This window comes from Mesoplodon densirostris, chromosome 10 (assembly GCF_025265405.1).
Source record: "Mesoplodon densirostris isolate mMesDen1 chromosome 10, mMesDen1 primary haplotype, whole genome shotgun sequence".
NCBI classification, from domain to species: Eukaryota; Metazoa; Chordata; class Mammalia; order Artiodactyla; family Ziphiidae; genus Mesoplodon; species Mesoplodon densirostris.
In genome coordinates, this window is record NC_082670.1 from 20,252,430 (window position 1) to 20,274,667 (window position 22,238).

The window sequence follows — 22,238 nt, forward strand, 5'->3', positions numbered from 1 at the left end:
GACAAGGACCAGAAGGGTTAACTGCAGACCAGGGATGAGTACAGAATTCCCATCCCTAGCACATGCTTAACCTGGCCATCTTCCAAATTATCAAAGGTCACTGGGACAAGAGAGCATGGAGCTACCTCCTTCCTCACCCCAAGGGTCTTTGAGATAATTTCTCATCCACAGGAAGCAGTTGCCTTTCTTATTCCTTGTCTACAGGAGACCAAAGGATTACACTTTACACCACAGTCTGACAGGGGAATGGCTTGGTGAAGAAAGAAGTAACAAGAATGAGTTGATTTATTTCGGAACTTTCTCATGTGGTGTCAGAAGGTTCCAGAAAATGCTGTCCCTCTGGTACTGTGTGACCTCCTACACTGGTCATCAACTTAACACCTTTTGGACTCAGAGGCTCCTTCCATCAGAGCTTAAACTAGATTGTATGGACTTCCCTGGTGGCGCAGTGGTTAAGAATCCGCCTGCCAATGCAGGGGACACAGGTTCGAGCCCTGGTCCAGGAAGATCCCATATGCCACAGAGCAACTAAGCCCATGCACCACAACTACTGAGCCCGTGTGCCACAACTACTGAAGCCCATGCGCCTACAGCCCATGCTCCGCCACGAGAAGCCACCGCAATGAGAAGCCCGCACACTGCAACAAGAGTAGCCTCTGCTCATCGCAACTAGAGAAAGCCCGCTCTCAGCAACAAAGACCCAACGCAGCCAAAAATAAATGAATTTATTTTTTTAAAAAACCTAGATTATAAACCATTGGACTTTTCATTATTTAAAGTATGTTCAGGTGCACCATCTTATTTTTTTCACAGCATTAACTCCACAGCGAACATTTTAACGGTATGTCTGGGGCAAGAAAGCATCTGACCCCGAATTCCCCTGGTGTTTGATATTTGGAGCTTGCAGTGTCACCAAAGCCCCCATACTCATCTGTGGCTGGTAGCAGGGCTCTGTCAGCCCCTCTTTGTTTATTGCTCATGTAAGGACTAATACCAAAGACATCAGGGAGGTAAACCCTCCCGGTCTCTAGTACTCCCACGAGGAATTCATGCTGCCTCCATGTGGAACATCTGTACAGTCACTGCGGGACTCCTCTGGTGGTGAATAACGACTCAATGGAATGAAACTTGAACAGTCTGGAGTTTAGTTAATAGCAGTTTACCAGTGTTGGGCTTCCCTGGTGGTGCAGTGGTTAAGAATCCGCCTGCCAGTGCAGAGGAAATGGGTGCAAGCCCTGGTCCAGGAAGATCCCACATGCCGCGGAGCAACTAAGCCCGTGCACCACAACTACTGAGCCTGCATACCACAACTACTGAAGCCCGTGTGCCTAGAGCCCGTGGTACACAACAAGAGAAGCCACTGCAGTGAGAAGCCTGTGCACGGCAATGAAGAGTAGCCCCTGCTCGCCACAACTAGAGAAAGCCCGTGCGCAGCAACGAAGACCCAATGCAGCCAAAACTAAATAATTTTTTTTTTAAATAGCAATTTACCAGTGTTGGTCTCTTAACTTTGACAAGTATGCCATAATTACGTAAGATGTTAGTTAACACAGGGGAAACTGGGTCAAGGGTACATGGGAACTCGCTGTACTGTCTTTACAACTTTTCTGTAAATCTAAAACTCTTACAAGGTAAACTATTTATATTAAAAGAAACACACCAAACGAGGTTTTATATTATCAAGATATCACATTCTGATTGGCTACTCAAAGCCACTACATGGTATGGGTGTTTCTGGAAGGTACTGGACTAAACACTCAAAGTTAATGATAGAATGAGATTAATGACGTGAAGATGCTTTTAAACATGAAAAGTACTACACAAATGCTGGCCACCAGCTGTTTGTTACCTATCATTATTCTTGCTATTGGTCATTCATCCTGGAAGAGTTTGCCGGGAAACACGGGCACTGGCTTATTGATACTAAAAGGGAAAATATAAGATGGGGGCCTCACCTGGAAACCCTCCAGGATCCCATGGGCCTCCTTGTCTAGGTCCAGGTCGACGAGGGGCAAGCCCAGGTCGCTGCCATAGATGAGGTACACCCGCCCCACGTGGACGTGGCCGGGGCAGCTGTAGCCCGGGGCGCCCATCACCAGGTCACCGTGCCCATCCTGGTTGAGGTCAGCCGAGGTCATCGCCCTGTAGGGAAGAAGAGGGAGCCCACTGCAGTGTCTACTGAGCTATGAGGAAAACTGTCTTCGGCTCCTTTCCTTTCTGGATTCTAGAATTTAACTTCCTCTCATGGATTTTTCCATCCTGTATGACTGTTGTGAATATTCACCTCTGAGGTTATGTTGTGTGTGTGATTCAGCCTTGTTCTCCGGCAGAAAAAATAACAATAAAACTGGACAAATCAAGGTCTCTGGGCATTTCTGGACCATATAACCTGAACACATAAAAAGCATCCTCACAAAAGCACCTTGTCCTACATGCAAAACCCAGAGCAGCCAAAGCACAATCCCAGGCTCCACCTGAGAACAGAGAGGAAACCCGCCATCAGCCAATGGCACAGGTTACTTTACAATCGGCTCAACTCATTTCAATTTGTTACCTGATCAAAGACAAGTTTGTGGTAAGTAGACCATTTTATTTCTACCATAGCTACATAGGGTGGCTTATATTGGAAAAAAATTCAATGCCTAACAGGTTTAGTGGATGTTTCTAAATGAGAGTCCATGACCTACCAGTTACAGACCTGGACAAACTGAGGCAATGGTTCAAATGTCTCTGGCGGGGCTGGAATGACCAAAAGTCATTTATTTATTCTGGTTCTGATGACCACATAAGAATAAACAGCAGAACAGAGGAAAAAGAGCAGTTTCTAACGGGTGTGACGCCTGGTGAACTGGGTCAAATGCACACCGTGGAGATACTGCTGGTCTCTGCACTCCCGAGGCTGGACTCTGGCCAGTCATGGCCCCCAGGAAGGACCTCTGTGCTGCCCCCCACCCCCCACCCCGCCCCATGTGGCAGAGAGCCCAGCAGGAGGCCCTCATTTGGATTTTCAGGAAGGCAGCCAAGAAGAGCTCTTCATTATTCACAAATGAATGGCCAGTAAAGACAGCATTCACCCCCCATTCCTTGTGCTGGAGCTGAAAGCATTAGTGGCCTGAAGAGGAAGGGCTGTCAGTATATTGTTCCAAGGGAAATGCAATGTTATTTGGATTTAAAAAGTGTGGTTTTAAAAAAAGAGGTTTTACAAAAACCTCCAAAAAATAGTCACTTTTATATCCTCGGGCTCAGTTTGGTTGTGAAACTGAGTCCCCCTAAAACCAAGTTCCCTTACCGAGTTTATGATTAATCTTTCTATCCAAAACTTTATTCCCTTTCTTGTCCCCTCCGACCTCAGTCCTGTGCTAACTGAACACTAAATCAACCAGAGTCAGATGACTAAAACAGCTGTTGTCGATAACATCGTTAACGTACTAAAATGGCTGTTGTAGATATAATTAAGGTACAAACTCAGGTTGTTTCTCCAGGCCAAGCAAGGTACCAGAACCCCGAGCCACGGACCACCTGGCCAGAGAATCATAAACCGAAACATCCTGACCCCTGAAAGTATGATTAAGAAATGTCACAAGACGATGACTGATCCCAGCTTCATTGGTCTCCCCCCTTTAAAAACACCCCTAACTCGAAGACCAGATTGGAGTGGACCTGAGGCTTGTCTCCAACTCCCTTGCTTGGGGCCCTGCAATAAATGCTGTACTTTCCTTCACCGCAGCTCGGTATCAGTAGATTGGCTTTGCTGTGCATCAGGCGAGGGGACCCGAGTTCGGTTTGGTAACAGTTGATCTTTAAAATCAGAGGAATCCCTAACATGCTCTTTATAAAATTATTGTGGTGGCCTAGGCTTTTGCCTTATGAAGTTATAATAGTCCAGTCACCATAATAGCTACCTGCTTTTATCTTTCTAATGTCATTAGATGCCAAGATATCTGTAATAATCTATCTCCGAAAACATTGAAGCTTTACAAATATTCTATAAAGTAATAGTTTATTGTTGTGGTTATTTAATAAAGTAAAAGTTGTTTGTATTTAAACATATTTTTGACCAATTTTAAGGAGATAAAATTATCTTTACCAGAACTTAACCACAAAATTACTGTTTTTGTTGATGATGAATTGATTGGAAAATAAAGTGCTAACAGGCACCATTTTAAACATTTGTGAATGACTGCTTGAAATTAATACTGATGAAAATGTTCAGGAGTTATATAAACTCATACGTACCAACCTAGCCTTGTGTAGGGAAATGACAAGTAGTAAGATGCTGAGGGGCTAGAAACATGCTTCAGTGGCTGAGAGCTGCCAGTAAACATTTCCTGTATGCTCCTCTCCAAAGACCGGTACATGAAAGATAAGGAATCCTGAAATAAAATGATTACAGAAAAAGACACAGCATAATCAACAAAGCTACCGTTTCCTGCCAAAAGCATTAGACTTTAGGAAACAAGTTTTTACAAGTGCTGAAAAATAACATCAATTCCTATCAACAAGTAAGACGACTTAAGACTGGCAATTAGGAGAGTGGAATCACACCCCAGTGTGCACTCACAGATGGGAGTTACAGCCCTAGAGGTCAGGGCCATCATGGAAAGAAAGAGTCAGCTGGGATTAACCTAAACCAAGTCAGGATGGTCTATTAATTTGCAGAATGTAACTGAACAAAATAATTGTTACGAACTAAAGTTTTTTTTAAGATAAATCCATTCAAATCTAGAACTGTAATTATATTTGTATGTGTATATAGTGTATGTGTGTGTGTGTGTGTGTATATATATATATATATATATATATACTTCCCCCCCCCAAACAAATGAACTGAAATACCACCAGGAATGCTAGAAACCCTCCCAACCACACTCAAATTGAGAGGCTGCTGGATTTGCTCTGAGTCCCAAGAAACCGGGCAGGCACGAGGGGTCACGTGCGGAGTGCTGGAAGCTGTATGCGAGAGAAATGAGGGGACAGCAAGCCCCTCAGCTTGGGATGCTGAGTTGTTCTTAGTGTGGTTACTGCAGAGACACAAATACAGACTGCAGTGGCCCAGAACAACCTGGCCAGGCACCAGATCCAGGCAAGTTCAGGGAACACAACTCGAAATCCACCCAGGGGTAACATAAGACCAAACAAGAATTTCCGGGCCTTCCCCAGAGCAGAATCAGCTCAGAGCCATGGGACAGCCCTGGACAGCTCAGGCTCCAGGGAAGTGCAGGTTATAAGGACCCTGCAGGAAGGGACCGTGCCTTCCGTTTCTCCAGTCTAACACCTCTGGCAGGCCATCCACAGATTGCTCATCGGCTGCCCAGCTCTGGCGTCCTCACTCATCCAGGAAGCACCATGCCAGGTACCACCCAGGCCTTGGGAATATAAAGTCCTTCTCTAACACAATTTTCCTTTGCAAAGAAGACTGATCCACATAATTGCAAGACCAAATGAGAGTTGCTTTGACAGAGCTTCCCAGATCTAGGTGTGGGTACATAATTTGTAGAACTCATTGCAAGATGAAAATGCAAAGTTCTTTGTTCCCAAGTTATTAAGAATTTTAAAGCAATGACAGCAGAGCATTAAACCAAGAGGCGGCCTTCTGTGTGACCAAGCAGGCTGCAGACCTGTAAAGCAGGCCCTGCCCGGGCCCTCGCCCAGGTCACAATGTTGTCTAAACCCTTCTCTATCCCCAACTCTCGCAAGTACCTTGTATCCCTTATCTTGATTTCCAGGCAAACAAGACTACTAAGATTTCCAAACGTCATGAAACTTTCCCAACCCTCTACCAGAAATACATGCTCACTGATGAAAAACCATCTAGTATTCAAAGCCTAACTCAAATGCCACCTCCTCCATGAAGCCTTCTCTGAGAGTAGGGATATAATTTTTTATCCTCATGAGAGTCTATGTACCCACCCCCACCCCCAACCATAGGATTTGTTGCATCCTACTCACAAATGGTTGTTTTTGTATTTATCACCCCTATTAGACTGAAATTTTCTAAATGTCAGAGACTATTTCCCTTTCATCTTCTATCTCCCTGGTGGAATGACACTTAAGATGATCTCATGGAGGAACTTCAAGGCCCTTGGTGTCGGGCCTTGCACAGTGAGCCTACGATATTGCTGATACACTTTGCCTAAGGACAGAGCAGGACTGGCCCCATGGCCACCTTGGGCTCCACCTGGCTTGCCAAAGGCCACTGAGGTCCAGACTCTCGTCACAGGATGTTTCTGGAACAAGCCAGACTTGGAGGCCAAGGATACTTGCGAGCCTGGCTCATGCCCAGGTGACTTTCAATGAACGATTAAACAACCAGCGACTCTACAAAACGCGGTATCACAGGAAGCGGCAGGTGCCTGTCTCTCCATTAAAAGCCAAAAATTCTTACCATGGTCCAGGAATCCACAGTAAAGAACACTCCTCGTTTGGTATAGTTTATATTTTTTCCAATATCTTTAGTTAGGGCTGCAGTCACGTTTCTATGAAAATCATTTTTCTGTACTTTTGAGCTGCTGGAAAGAGAGGAATAAACTGGTTAAGACTGAGGAAATAGCAACTCCCCTGCATAACTGAGTTGAAAACTATAGTTAAGTTAATCACAGGTTAAAAGGCCATAACATTTTAACATCTGCAAGTTGAAGGAACAGCAACACAAAAAACAAAATTTTAGAAAACCTTTTATAGGAGATTTTACATCTTTTAATAAACACATTTCCAAGGTTGAAAAAGCCTGTCCTTACAAAAATAAGTTCTATAAGCGTATAAGTTTGAATTCCTTCCAGATTAAAAAAAAAAAAATCAAAAGTCAACATTTCATACAAATGGCCAAGAAAAGGTCATAGCTGTTTGGGAAACCAGTATGCAGGTGGACTGATTTATCCTTAAAGACATGCAAGAATTAATTATACAATAAAAATACATTTTCAAGTTCATATGTTTTAACCAGTCTACCAATCAGATGCCTAAAGAAGCCAGACAGGTTTCAGAAATGCTTACAGTGGAAGCTGGGCAACAAATGAACAAAGGGGGCCCGCATAAGATACCAGCCAGTGCAGGAATCCGACAATCTAGAGCTTGCAAACCCAACCTAAAGGCGTTCAATTTAATTAAAACAAAACAAAACTTACCTAATTCACATAAATTAAAAAGTGAGGGCTTACCTGAACACCCTTTGCACATTTTCAATTCTTTGGAAGCTCCGAACTCTCTCTCACCTTAGCATCTTTTATTACAATGCCCTCTTTTTGAGTATCGGACACTTGCTCACCCTAAACATCTTGGTTGAAGCGTCAGTTCTTCACAGGAAGTCTCCTGTGACTGAGCTAGGACACTCTGTGGTACATCCTGAGCACCCAACACTTGTCCTTCTCCTAATACTCAAAGGTATTTACAAGTTCTTGTTCAGCGCCCATCCACCAGCCATCCTCTGAGAGCAGAAACTCTTTCTGTCTTGTTCACAATGAGGTCTCTAAATTCCTGAACTAGTTCCTGGCACATAGTGATGAGGAAATATTATTTTATAATTTTTACTATTTTATTGTAATTGTATTAGTAATAATAGTCATTAGGATTAATATAGTTATTAAATGCATGAATGAATGGTTGGTGGTTGGTACCTGAGTCCAGCAGGGAATACCACCCCTTAGAATACAAAGCAGATCCTCTGGCCCTCTTCCTCAGAAACTAACTGAGAGGACTTCTCCCCACCCTGTCTTGTTGATAATTACTTTTTCAGGGTGGAATTTGGCCAAACTTTATGAATAATAACAATAATGATGGTAATAATAAGAATAATAATACTATTAACTATCATCTACCAGTTAATGAGCAACTTACTAATGTGCTAATTGCTTTGCATCCATTCTCGCACATAATCCATACCATAATTCTGGGAGTATGGATATGTATTTATTCCAGTTTGCCAAAGGAGAAAGCTGCAGCTCAAAAAATAATTAGGCAACTTGTTTAAAAATCACACAGCTGTAAGTGGCAGCCCTGGAATTTGAACCTCTGTCTACAAAGCCCATGCTTTCAGAGTCTACTGAGCACCCCTCTGAGTGAGATGTTCTTTTTCTGTGAGCCATTTTGGAATCCACTTACCTGTGGGTATTGTTTTGCTGGCTGCCACATGTGATAAACAGAGGGTTCTCAGGTAGGTTGCAGTTACTGGGGAAAGAGTCAAATGAGTTAGGCAGTTTTCTACCTTCTTTTCAAGCATGAATTTTTCTGAGAATCAGTGTAACATTTCAAACCACCTCCAAAAGTCTTCATGCAGAGGTTTTATGACTTAGCCAGGCAGGACTGGTAAGGGGCCTGAGTCCTACTTAATGAGGGTGGATAAGCAGGTGCTATTACGGTAACACAGGCAGCGCCACACGGCTGGTCACCCTAGACTCACAGCCTTCCCCTTCCCTCCCGATTCCACCTGCTGAATTCTCCCTGCTGACATGAACCATCTCAGAGTTAGAGACGGAAAGAAACTGATTCCCAACTGTGCCACCTTTTGCCCGTCTATGCTCAATGTTTTAATTTCTCATTCTCATTCCTTTAAAAACAAAAACTTATAAACTAATAATTAAATAGGTAACTAGGTATCCCTTATCTACAAGTGAAAAGGTTGCTGATAGAATGTAAGAGGTGAACTTTCTCCCTAACACTGAACAGAAGTACTAAGGGAGTGGGTATTAGCAAGAGTCTCTTCCAGAATGAAGACTATTCTGAAGGAGAGGAAGCTTTGGAAGTCACTGAGGGAGTCTCAACCTGGGGCAAAAGGACTGGTTGCTGGAAAAGAAATTCAGAAAAGAGGTGAAAGAAGCTGAAGGCAAACTTTTCCCATCAAAATCTTTCTTAGGGCCAGCTTTAAGCTTAGGAAAAGGTTTTTCCTCAAATTCTCTTTTCTGCACCACCAGGATTTAGACGGCAGCCTTACAAGATTAGCGCTACAATTACAAATACTTTTTGAGTTAAGTAGAGTTCTGGCTGGGAACGTAACTACCATTATTTCACTGTTTCTTTAAGAAGATATACTATGAGTTTCAAGTAACACAAGTTTGCTTTGGAAGATCACGTATTAGTAAATTAAGAAGTGGTTATAATGTGAAAATACATATGCTTTTCTTTCTGTCATGAGTTTGTGTTGTCTTTCTTTGGAGCATTCTCCAAATTTCCCATAAAGTTGCATAAATTCTAGTGAATCTTTCTTTGCACATGTCTGTAAAGATACAATCAATTCATGGAATTTTCTGCCTTGATAAATTAAGACAGATCAAGAGACAAGAAATCTGTTCTTTCTCAGTTATCTCCTCCTAATTAAAGAATAAGGTCCAGCTACATAACTTTCCTTAGCTACATTGGACAACTGAGCCAAAGACAAACACCAAAATTGTTTTTGCAATTTAAGGATCAATACACTTGGACTTTATAAAACAAATAAATGTAGGTCATTCACTCTAACATGGCCATGTGTTATGAATCTCTCCAATATAAACTTAACTTTTTTCTAACACTACTACTAACAGCCCACGTTTATCCAGTGCTTACTGTAGGCTAAACCCTTTACATGAGTGGTCTCATTCACACCTCACAATAGCCCTATGAGAAAGATTGAATTATTACTGCCTACACTTCATGCATGAGGAAACTAAGACTTGGGGAGATGTAACAATTTGCTTGGGATAGCTCAACAGAGAGTGACACGTCTCTTAAATTCCAAAGGTCATCCTCTCTACAACTCACGTGGACTGAAACACCCACAGCCATAAAAGAGCTTGGGGATTTTAATGAAGGTTAATTTTCACTATTAAAAGTGCTATTTGGGGGCTTCCCTGGTGGCACAGAGGTTAAGAATCTGCCTGCCAGTGCAGGGGACATGGGTTCATGCCCCGGTCCGGGAGGATCCCACATGCCGCAGAGTGGCTGCAGCCGTGAGCCATGGCCGCTGAGCCTGCACGTCCGGAGCCTGTGCTCCACAGAGGGAGAGGCCACAACAGTGAGAGGCCCACGTACCACAAAAAAAAAAAAAAAGTGCTATTTATATTGGATGGTTTCCATCTGCCACACCGTTACTTGCCGAGTATTAAGAGCAAGGCTAAGGTCGAATTTATCAAAGGGAATTTTGTTTCAAATCAACACAATATATATAATTGTGTTGTAGATACATATACACACATATATATGTTGTGTAAATAATATAAAACATAATATAAAATTATGGTTAACATTCTTTGAATACTAGCAAATGTTTTAAGGGCAAAGGATCGTCATGCAGTGTGCACCGTTCTGGAGCTGGGCTTACACAGGCCCCTGAACTTACAAAGCCCAACCCTCCTATGATCCTCACCCAGAATAGCACCCCCCAGTGCAGCTCCTGCCACAGAACCCTCTTTCTCCCTGCCCGCTGCTGCTTCAGCTTCCCACCCTGCCCTTTCCCTGCAGCAGGTGCTGCCTCCAGGGGTCCCTATCCAGACCCATCCCTACCCTGCTCAGTTCAACAGCGTGGGAGGGAGGGGTTGCATCCTCAGTGGTCTGGTCGGACACGGGTTCTGAGAGACCCTTGGCTCCCTCAGGCCATGAACAGATTCTGTGAGAGCCGAAGTGTCTACTACAGCTGGAACTGGGGACCAGACCAGTCTACCCTGGTCTACATGCCATCTGAGTCTCTGATGGACACTCGTCCTAGGTGTGCTGGGGAGGAACAGAAAAGAAGCTGGAGGTTGAGCAACTGTCCCATCTGGGCTAGATGTCAAATTCCAACAGAAGACTGAGCTTTACAAATACATTCATTTCGATTTCACTTTGGAGTGCGGGGGTCAGGTGAAGTAACCTTTTAAACCCTAGAGCCCTGAGAGCTTGATCGGGTGGAGAGGAGGATGGCCACAGCCACTGCCGGAGCTTGGGGAGGCGGAGAGCCCAGCCCACAGCATGGGGTCTCCCAAAAGAAACAGATGCAGTGCAGCTGTGGAAGCAGATTCCTTCTCACCTGAGCCATTTCTCCCAGACCACAAACCTTGCAATATCTACCTCTTCATCCCTAAGACAGGAGAGACATCAGCAAACCTAAACAGATGGGAGCTAGTTGGAGTTTTGAGAAAACAGTTTCCATTCTTTTCCTTCTTTTTTTGGCTACGCCACATGGCATGCAGAACTTCCCCAACCAGGGATCGAACCCATGCTCCCTGCATTGGAAGCACAGAGTCTTAACCACTGGACCACCAGGGAAGTCCCATTCTTTTCCCTCTCGATTAGGATAGGATAGCCTTCATGAGACTTTCTTCTTCTTCATTTGATCAATTGAAAAACCTGAGAGTTATATTGGGGACAGGGTAGCAAAGCAGGGAGTGATTGGAAGGAGAAATAGAGTAAGAATTCACCTGGTCCCATTCTTTAACATGAAACTTGTTAGATGGTAAATATTAGTGGACCAAAATGCCATATCATCCAGTCCTCCTAGGAAGTATTCTTGAAATTGTTCCACCAAAAATGGGGACTTTCTAGAATAAGTGGGATAAAGCTATGGCAAAGAGAAAGAAAAATAAGTCAATAAGTAAATGAATCAAGTGCTTCTCATGGTATCTTTATAACGCTTTAAGATTTTGAAGAATAAATGCCTTTACCTTGGAAATAGCTAGCATCTCACCATACCTGCAACATAAGCAATAATTTTGACTGTGAGCTGTGGTTTCCACAAAGAAATGAGGCAAATTAATGAAGAAAAGATTCCAGCAACATGTATCCACTATCAAGCAACTGCCTTTGAACAAGCAAAATCCATAAATCCAATATCCACTCTCAGAAAACTAAAACATTGAAAAGTGTGTTAAGGAAGTCACAATAAAATTGACTGCAAATATTCCTCTAGTTACACTTACATTTCCAAGAACTGAAGGTATGAACAGTCAACAATGGCATTTTTGGTGATGACTGCTCGGCCATAGAGTTTCTTATAAATTTCCAGGAGATCTTCAACAGGCACATACCTGAGAAAAGCATTAGAATAAGAGTTGTTTTGATTCTGAAGTTGAAGATAATAACAGCAGCAGTAGCAGCTACCAGTTATTCCAGGATTATTATGTGCCAGACACCATGCAAAGGGCTTTACATTCATTATTTATTTAATCCTACCAACAACCCCAAGTGGTTAGTGCTATCATAGTCTTACTTCACATACAGGAAACTGAACAGGCACAGAAAAATTCAATAATTTGCCCAATGCTGCAGAGCAAACTGGTACCCTAATCAAATATTTATACAAAGATAAGTAACTATAAAGTATAAAAAGAATGTTTAGTTTTGTGAATTCAGAGTTCAAGGAGCAATATAAAGTATTTTTATTCTTTTGAGTTGAATTACTCTCAAGAATCATTGTTTTAAAAACACCAAAAATGGCTCCTTACCCCAACATCCTACTTTCAGGTACATAGTGGAAGGTAGTAAAAAAGAATTCTAAGTCAATCTTTTGGTTCACAGATATTAGTTATTTCAGTTGGAAGAAGAGCAGCATTTTAAAAATTAGATTTATACTGTTATTTATATAACAGTATAAACAGTTATTTATACTGTTATCTTTTATCTTTATTTAAAAAAACCTTAGAATATACCAGACAGAAATCACAACCAATAAAACCTGATTTTAGTATATTTATAAGAAGGAATCTACTGAGATTTCCATTTTTTACTTCACAAGCGCACCAGAATGGTCCTCCCCGTAAACATAGCTTAAAACGCTAGACAAAATAACAAAAATATTTGTTTAGATGAATCACCAAGCTAACAAGAAAGTGAAATTTTTCCAAAAGTCAAAAACAAATTGAAACTGGAAACTTTGGGAGGTAAGCATGTGGGAAGCCAGCTTTTGCCCTGGAGACATCTGCTAAACCTGGGAACCTAGGAGTTTTTTGTTTTGTTTGTTTGATAGCTGTGTGGTATACAGGAGACAGGAGATAAAGTATAGGAACCACCGAATACCAAAAGGGGGCCATCTCAGAGGAAACTCCTCATTAAAGGCTATACCTTCTGCATGAATATTAGCTAGAAATAAACTCAACATACCAACAAGGACAGCAAAGAAACCTGCCTGTCTTCACCTTGGCAAGGATACAGAGAGGGAAAAATATCTCCCCTGAGAACTGGTAACAACTACCCAGCCCCACAAATGTTTTGTCTTTCATTCATGCCAGCTGTGTAGTCAGAAAAACTTCAAGGGTTGAAAGTAACTTAATGTGGTCCCAGGTTGTGCCTTGAGGTATCATGCAGAAGGCAGAACCTTCTCTGGAGAAATGCAACTCTAATGCAAGCCTCGAGTAATTCAAGCACCAGTGAATATAACCAAAAGAAGACAGGATCCCCGATGACACACAATTTGAAATGGACGTCTAATCCAGTGCAGATGACCTTGTGTGGAGAGTTAGAGGGAAACCTCATGTCACTGCTACCACCACCTCTTCCTGGGACATCCAAAGGCCAGCTGGCCTCATCTGATCTGGGAATGGCTTGTTGGTTCTGGGCCTCCCTTAGCTCTAAGGCAGATGGACCAGGGATGGGAATGGGCAACTTGCCAAGCCCCCAGCTCTACTTCCTCTTTGTTCTGTAAGCACTCCTCCCAACTCTCAGCTCTCCATCCTCAGGGGCTGAGGCTGGGACTGAGGGATAGAGTTATGTCACCTGACTGCTTAGTAAACATTTGAAGAAAAAACAAACAACAAAAATTACAGTAGTATCTGGTAAAATGGACCTGAAGGCAATAAGCATTGTGGGATACAAAGAGTCACCAGATAAAAAGTTCAATTCACTAGAAAAATATAAGACTTTAAAACTCGAATATACTTAACAACGTATCTTCAAACACATGTATGGCAAACTAACTACAAGGAGAAACTGAAAAATTCAACCATCACAGGGGGAGATTTTTAAACCAATTTCTCAGTAATTGTTAGACCAACCAGATAAAAATAGTAAGACTATCTTACTTATAGCTTAAAAATCTTCTGATTTGAGCAGCACATTTAATAAGCTTGAGCTAATAAGTATATATATAACATTAAATCAAAAATTGGAGAATTAACATTCTTCTCAAGTACAGATGGAAAACTGATAAAAATTAATCATATGCTAGACCTTAAAATCAAGAGTCAAATTTCACAGGAACCGAAGAAAAGTAGAAGGAAGAAAATAAATATGAGAAAAAATAATGAAAGAGAAAAAGAACATACAGTAAAGAGGATCAACAAAGCCAAAAGTTTATTTTTTTAATAATAAAACAAAATATTAGACATGATTAATTGTTTAAAAATATAAGAGAAGGCAGGATAAAAAACATTATGGATAACAAAGGAACATAGGTACAAATAAAACAAGAAAAAAACATAAGACATTATGAACTACCTTATGCCAAAATGTTTAAACACTTAGACAAAATGGAAAAGTCCTAGAAAAATATAAAACTCTTTAAGAAGAAACTGAAAAACTGTACAGTCCTAAAACCATTAAAAAAGTTTTTTAAAAGTCCCTACTTTTTAAAACATCAGGCCTAGATAGCTTTGCAGACAAGTTCTACCAAACATTCAAGAAATCAAAGTTATAATTTTACACAGACTTCCAGAAAATAGCAAAGAAAGGCATACTCCCCACCTGATTTCATGAAGCCAGGATAACTTTAATACCAAAACCAAACATGGAGAGAAGAAAGGAAAATTACAGTACAAACTAACTAATAAATATAGATGCAAAAACTCTAAACAGCAAGAAGAGATGAAACAAATATAAAAAAAGATGATATAGCTTTGCAAAATTGGCTTTGTGCCAGGAGGTAAAGTTGATTTAATATTTGCAAATAGATTAGTATAATTCACTATATTAACAGATTAACAAATAACTATCTCAACAGATGAAGAATAAGAGTTCAATACACATGAAATGAATTTATAATAAAAACTACTAACAAACTAGAAATAGAAGGAAACTTCCTTAATTTGATAAAGGATACTCCCAAAAATCTACAGCAAACCTGATGAAACATTGAAAGCATTTTCTTTACAATAAAGAACAAGAAAAGCATGCTCAATATCACCACTTCTATTGTACTGGAAATACTAGCCAATATGATACAGCAAGAAAGAAAGTATGGGTATAAAGACTGAAAAGGAAAAGCAAAAGCCAGGAAGACCCAACACAGCCAAAAACAAATAAATGAATTTCAAAAAATTGTTACAATTTGTAGATTATGAATTGTGAGTCAATTCAAAAGAATCTCCTGATAATTAGAATAAGATAGCTAAGAAATGTTGCTAGACACAAAATCAAAATTAGAAAGTCACTTACATTTCTATACACCAGCAATCAATTAGAAAATACAGTTGTTTCCAAAAGTTACCATTTATGGTACTAAGTCTAATAAAATGTGTAAGACCTCAATGGAAAAACTTATAAAATTTTAGTCATTAAAGACAACTTAAATAAAACATATAGCATATTTTTGGATAAGAAGACCCAATATTGCAAAATTGTTAATTCTCTTCCAATTCATCTCTAGAGTCAATAGAATTCTAAACAAAATTCCAACAAGATTTTTCTTGGAACATGGCAACTTGATCCTACCAAGAGCCAAGGCAAGAGAATGGACAAGGTACAGTTGAAGAAAAAGAACAGGTTGGGAAATCAGCCCTAATAGATGTCAAAATGTATTAAAGCTGTTGTAATTTTAAAAATCAGTATTGCTCAGGGAAAGTCAATTAGACCAACAGAACATGATAGAAAGCCCAGAAACTGACCCGCATATGTAGGGAATTTTAATTTATGTCACAGAGGGCATTACGGATCAGTGAGGAAGGGCAGACTATTGATAAATGGTTCTGAGACAATCGGTTATCTCTACAGGAAAACAGTAAAATTTCTGTCACAGAATATACAAAAAATTAACTCCAGGTAAATTAAAGATATAAAGTTAAGAAATGAAACTATAAATGATTTAGAAGGCTACCTAGGAGAATAACCTCATTCCCTCAAGGTAGGGAAGGATTTCTTAAATAAGACATCAAAAGTACAAATTACAAAAGAAAGGATTGATATATTCAACTACATTAAAATTAACAAATTCTGTTTATCAAGATACACCGTAAGTAAAAAGACATGCCACAGACTATAAAAAGATATTTATAACAAATAAATGATAATAAATGATAAATGGACAAAGCTTAGAAACCAGAATATACAGAGAATACTCAGAAATAAAAAGGACAACCCAACAGAAAAATAGGCTAAAAACCAAACAAAAGGTTTTCACTTAAAATGAAATACAAACAATCGATAAAATGCAAAAGAATATTCAACTTCATCAGTAGTCTGGGAAATGCTAATTAAAACTATAAGGAGATACCATTACACACCAAATAGGTTAGAACAATTTGAAAGCTGGACGATACCAAGTATTGGAGAACACACAAGAAGCAGAACAAAGCTGATGGGAGTGCAAACTGGGAAGACCATTTGGAATGACAGTCTGGCATTATTTACTTAAGTTAAACATGCATAAGCCCTACAGCCCAGCAATTCCACTTCTGGTGCCACTTGCTTGAAAGACATTCCCCTCTGGTGCAAAAATACATGTGCAAAAAAGTACATAGCAATACTATGTGTAAAGCAAAAACACTTTACACTACTTACACATCCATCAATATTAGAATGAAGTCAAGTCATTTTGGTATATCCACTCAATGGAGGACCATATATAGTGGTGAAAATCAAGGAACTACAGCCGAACATATCAATATGATTAAATGTCAGAGAAATAATTTTAAGCAAAAACATTTTTAAGTTTAATTACATTAAATTCTAATTTAAATTTAATTTTAAGCAAAATACATGCTGTGTAATTCTATTTATCTAAAGTGAAAACCCATATAATATTTTGCATATGGATATAGCTACATGTAGTAAAACTATAGAGAAAAGCAACTAAATGATTAAGAAAACCTAGGGTAGTGATTACATCTGGTGGGAGAAAAGGTGATGTGACAGAGCAGGAAAGACTTGGAGCTTCTAGATACCAGCAATGCTCTACTACTTCTTTTTTTTTTTTTTGGCGGTACACAGGCCTCTCACTGTTGTGGCCTCTGCCATTGCAGAGCACAGGCTCCGGACACACGGGCCCAGCCGCTCCGCCGCACGTGGGATCTTCCCAGACCGGGGCACGAACCCGTGTCCCCTGCATCGGCAGGCGGACTCTCAACCACTGCGCCAACAGGGAAGCCCAATGCTCTACTTCTTAAGCTAGGTGACAGCAACACAGTGTGCATCATCTTATTTTTTTATTTATAAAAATACATGATTTTATATGTTTGGCATAATTCACAAATTTTTAAAAGAATCTACTTAGGCTAGTCTAATCTTTAGTTTTACTTTTCAAAATTGACGAATGCAGAAGGCTCCTAATTACATTGCAAGTTATATTTCCTAAGGAAAAAATAATCATGCTCCTAACTGCCATTTGTTATCACACATTTAAATGTACATTGCTCTTACCAGTGCCGTGAGAGGTAATTGAAATTAAACTCAAACTGGCTCAACACGTCTCCTCCTATGATATGAGAAAAATATTTGCATCTGGTGAGTTAATGACAACACATAGCATGCTTCTTTGAACACAAATTTGCACAATCCAGATTATTAGTTCTTCACATTGGTATAGGTTTCCATTCATTGTTTTAGGTATAAGCACGTCTTTAAGAAAAAGTGATCTTTTAAAATTTTAGTGAAACACGTGAATTAAGAAAGAGTCACCCATATAACCAAAAGGTTTTTTACTTTAAGAAGGACCATAAGGGTTCTTGTAAATAAACACCACTCACCAATACTTTGTATATTTAAAGGTAATTTACTATAGAAAAAAAAGATGGAGTTTACCAATTTAAAGCTAAAGTATTAGGAGACACTAGGCAATGGATTTAAATCTGATTTAAAAAGCAATGCTTTTCTAAAATAATGACACAAGTAAATGATAAAACGTAATGGGTTTTTTGGGTTTTTTTACCAAAAAAAACATGCAACTTTACAGAAGTACATCTCTATGTGAAATGAGGTGTTCCTGTACTCCAAACAAACTGCAATATTAAAATAGTAAGCTAGTGGCAAGAGATTTAAAAAAATACACATTTAAGATACAATAGTGGGCTTCCCTGGTGGCACAGTGGTTGAGAATCCACCTGCCAATGCAGGGGACACGGGTTCGAGCTCTGGTCTGGGAAGATCCCACATGCAGTGGAGCAGCTAAGCCTGTGTGCCACAACTACTGAGCCTGCACTCTAGAGCCCGGGAGCCACAGCTACTGAGCCTGCATGCTGCAACTACTGAAGCCCGTGCTCCTAGAGCCTGTGCTCCTCAACAAGAGAAGCCACTGCAAAAAGAAGCCTGTGCACCGCAACAAAGAGTAGCCCCCGCTCACTGCAACTAGAGAAAGCCTGCGCACAGCAATGAAGACCCAACGCAGCCAAAAATAAATAAATAAAATAAATAATTTTAAAAAAAAAGATACAATAGTGACTGCAAGTGAAATATAACTAGCGCAGAAGAAAATCTGGTAAATGTAAATAAACAGTACCGAAATCACCAGCCGGATGTGCCTCAGAATAGGAGCCGTGAAAATCAATCTGAGGAAAAAAAGAGACCCATTTGTTATCTCTCACAAATTAAAGCCCACAATGAAGTGAGTAGTGAGGAGATGACAGCCTAACCCAATGATTGTTGAGAATGCCTAGTGATGGACTCACTTTTCAAAGAAACATTTAATTTTATTGCTTTATTTGTTAAAAAATGATATTGGCAGCTGAGTTGTATACTTAATATCTTGAGACAGATAAAGCTACTGCAGACATATGCATCGAACAGGATGCATGGAAAATCTCTACTAAGTGCAAGTTTAAAGTTGGTACAGAACGGTATTAATATCAATGAATGACCAGAGGGGACTTTCAGAAGCTAAGTCACCAGGTAAGATCACAATTTTAGTGGTGATATGGCATCCTCATATAGCAAAGTAAGAAGGAAAGAAAAAAACATGTGAACTTACTTTTAAATATGGTAGAACCAAGTAGTAGGTATTTATACCTTTGTTAAGAGGTACAGCTTGAACAAAACATACAATTTCTCAAATACTGTTTGTGACTAAAACAGAATATCACATCCATCACTGTTTTCAGTGCACATTAGTCATTCTGCCCACGTGGATGAATTTACCCGGGAAGCAAGAAGAGTAAGAGGAATGAACAGGAAAGATGGAAATCTAACAAATACCGCGTTGGGCAAAGTCTTGTTTCCATGTGAATCCGAATAACCTAAAGTTTTCCTTTTCCTAAGAGGGTCAGTTTTGGATCTTGGGTATGACAGTATCACTCCCATAAAGCCATTAAAACCTGAAGATATGTACTCACGGCTCCCATTGTCCTAAGGAATCCTTGTTCAATACCCAGGCTATGCCAGCTGACATCTGCCACCATGTGAGAGGTAATTCCAAACAAGAAAGCTACCAATTTCTCTGTGTCCTGCCAAATGAGCAAATTAGAGTTGTGTGTGTGTGTGGGGGGGTTATTTTATAACAATCTTATTAAAGGATTAATACAGATGAATTCATTTCCATCATTGAGACTTAACAAAAAAATCAGAGACAGGTATATTGTAGTTTCCCAAAAAACACAAAGGACTTTTTGAAATGTTTTCGAGTGCCTTGGAACTGCTTTCAGATTAATTTACTATTAGAACAAAATGACCAAGTGACATAGCCCCAATTTTAAAAACATCATGTACTGCAGATAAAATTGAAGGTATAAATTTCAAAACACAAACACAAAACCATCATTTATTCAGGTATTAACTAACCATCTACTATGCCCCTCATGCTGTGTTTGGCCCTGCAGGCACAACGGTGAGCAGCCCTCACAGAGTCTGGGGGTGGGGTTGCGGGTCACAAAGGGGGTTAATGTAGGAGCAGGAAGAGTACTTGGCAGGAACTGAGTATCTTTAGGGTTAGAGGCTGTGCCTACCTTATCCCAGGGAAGGGGATAGTTCTCCCGGATATAATGAATGCTTGCATTAAGAAATGGAGTCCAGTGAGTGCTCTCTGACACTTCATGGAATTGTCCTGACAAAACAAAAGCAACCCTCAGAATTCCTCCTTAAAAAGTTGGACATTCTAAATCAAATCTTCCACCACCACCTGATGTGTTGCTACGTCCCTTCGTCTTCCCTCCAAGCCTCTTATTTTCCTGAGTCAATGTTCCAAGGAAGCCTCTAGAACAGAAGGGCCAGTCAAAAGAAAAGGAGCCTTAACTGCTCATAGCATCTGGAAACAGTTGGGCTGCAAGAGAAGCTGGAAGTGTTTAAGTTCTGTGCCGTAAAGCTAAGTTGTCCTTTTTTTTTTTTTTTTTTGGTTTTAGGGTTTTTTTCCAATCTTTTTTCCATCACAGTCAGCCTCCCTAACAGCACAAAAGACAAAAGTAGATACTCCAAAGACTTTCAAGCATTTGAGTTTATAATATTTTTAAATGGGGTGTCTCATATGCCTCTTTATTCCCTCAGGAGGGGTGAAAAAGACAGGAACTGACATCTACTCAAAACCTTCAAGTACCAGATTCTTCATGGAGTGTCACATGTCACGGGGCAATCAAAAGCAAAACTCCAGACTCAGATCTCTCAGGTCAACTTTTTTATACTGTTTTTAAACTAAAAATAACCTAATCGGGTTTTGTTTAATTGAAGTATAGTTGATTTACAATGTTGTGTTAGTTTCAGGTATACAAAAAAGTAATTCAGTTATACATATACATCTTTTTCAGATTGTTTTCCATTATAGGTTATCTAGTCCCCTGTGCTTGATACAAATGAACTTACTTACAAAACAGAAATAGACCCACAGACATAGAAAACAAACTTATGGTTACAAAAGGAAAAGGGAGGGAGGGGGATAATTTAGGAGTTTGGGATTAACAGATATACACTATTATATATATATATAAATAAACAACAAGGACCTACTAACCAGTTTTAAATCACTGGTTTCTCTGAAAATGATTTTCAAAGAAGTTGTAACTAAGCAATCTGATTTTCTCCAACAGTTTTCCTAGAGATAAACTTACCATCCCTATTCTACAGAATACAGCAAAAATCCAAAATTAAGTATAGCAGTAGCTCTTTTGACAAAACTTCATTTAACCAAATTGCTGGATTAACCGAAGCTCCTTGTTCCCTCTGTAAATCATATGGACTGGAAGCAAAAGAAAGCCACATCCCAGGACTGCTGGATTCTGGCAAGTAGCAGGCCACTGTTCATAGGCCCAAGCATCTCGGCGCCCATGGCTCTGTTACAATTTATGGTAGGTCAGTCATGTCTGTTTCTAATCCTGTTTATTAAGTCAATTGTCCTTGTTACTATGATGATAGAATTTAATTAGGTAAATTGATGAAATATGAGTTCAAAAAGTGGCTTCTTTTGCAACTAAGTATCTAAGAAATTTAAGTCCTTTCGAAAGATGCAATAAAAGTGAATCACCAAAGAAGAAAAAACTGTTGAAGTAGATATGCATGAGAGAAAGGTAAGATTTAGAAAAACTGAGAAAATCTAGGAGGAGTCTGGGTAAAATTCCATGTAATCCGTACACGTTTTATAATTCTAATTGACCTTTTCACTTCAGTCACATACTGGTCCCAATCTTTATAACAGATAAGAGGGTATATCTTATCTACTGATGTATTTAAAAAAAAAAAGGAGAGAAAATGCTGGAGTTTGCATTCCTCTTACACTCTTCTCAGAACCTTTATTATTGTGTTGGGGTTTTTTGGTCTCTAAAAAGGGCATACGTTAAGCAAAAGTATCTCAAATTTAATTGACAAAAAAATCATTTTTACTTCTTTCTTTTTCTGTGTAAGATATCAAGGAGCTGTTAAAAATATCAAGAAACATTAAAGCCTCCTAAATACAGTTTGGGAAATGCTAAATTAGAAGTAATAGGTTATTCGATTATTAGAAAGAACTACAACAAGCAGGCAAAATATAATAGGATAGAGAAAGGATAGTGAACAGACTAAGAGGGAAACAGGAAAAAAACGGTACAAATAGACAAACACAAAAGCTGAGTTATCTGGGATCATAACTAGAGGGGTGAGTAGCTCTAAACATTTCATTGACTTTAAATGTATCACTATATTGGGGGAAAAAATGAGATAATGGCTGATGACCCTTAGACTCCAAAAATGGTTTA

At 39.7% G+C, this 22,238-nt stretch overlaps 1 protein-coding gene across 11 annotated transcripts in view; it reads right to left on the reverse strand.

Moving 5' to 3' along the window:
* The window catches only part of GPLD1 (glycosylphosphatidylinositol specific phospholipase D1), a 93,600-nt gene that overhangs the window by 16,901 nt on the left and 54,461 nt on the right, over window positions 1-22,238 (reverse strand). For 9 of the 11 annotated variants that reach the window (XR_009533602.1, XM_060110686.1, XM_060110684.1 and 6 more), the window contains 11 exons: window positions 20,025-20,122; window positions 19,416-19,526; window positions 18,587-18,635; window positions 17,512-17,566; window positions 11,865-11,972; window positions 11,610-11,637; window positions 11,367-11,506; window positions 8,098-8,163; window positions 6,386-6,509; window positions 4,237-4,373; window positions 1,956-2,142 (listed from right to left, as the gene is read on the reverse strand). Coding sequence is in view for 10 of the 11 variants with exons in the window: in XM_060110686.1 (XP_059966669.1) it covers window positions 1,956-2,142; window positions 4,237-4,373; window positions 6,386-6,509; window positions 8,098-8,163; window positions 11,367-11,506; window positions 11,610-11,637; window positions 11,865-11,972; window positions 17,512-17,566; window positions 18,587-18,635; window positions 19,416-19,526; window positions 20,025-20,122 (1,103 nt within the window). In the remaining variant the exon portion in view is untranslated. The remainder of the gene's footprint in view (window positions 1-1,955; window positions 2,143-4,236; window positions 4,374-6,385; window positions 6,510-8,097; window positions 8,164-11,366; window positions 11,507-11,609; window positions 11,638-11,864; window positions 11,973-17,511; window positions 17,567-18,586; window positions 18,636-19,415; window positions 19,527-20,024; window positions 20,123-22,238) is intronic. The other 2 variants (XM_060110688.1, XM_060110689.1) reach the window with 1 other exon arrangement.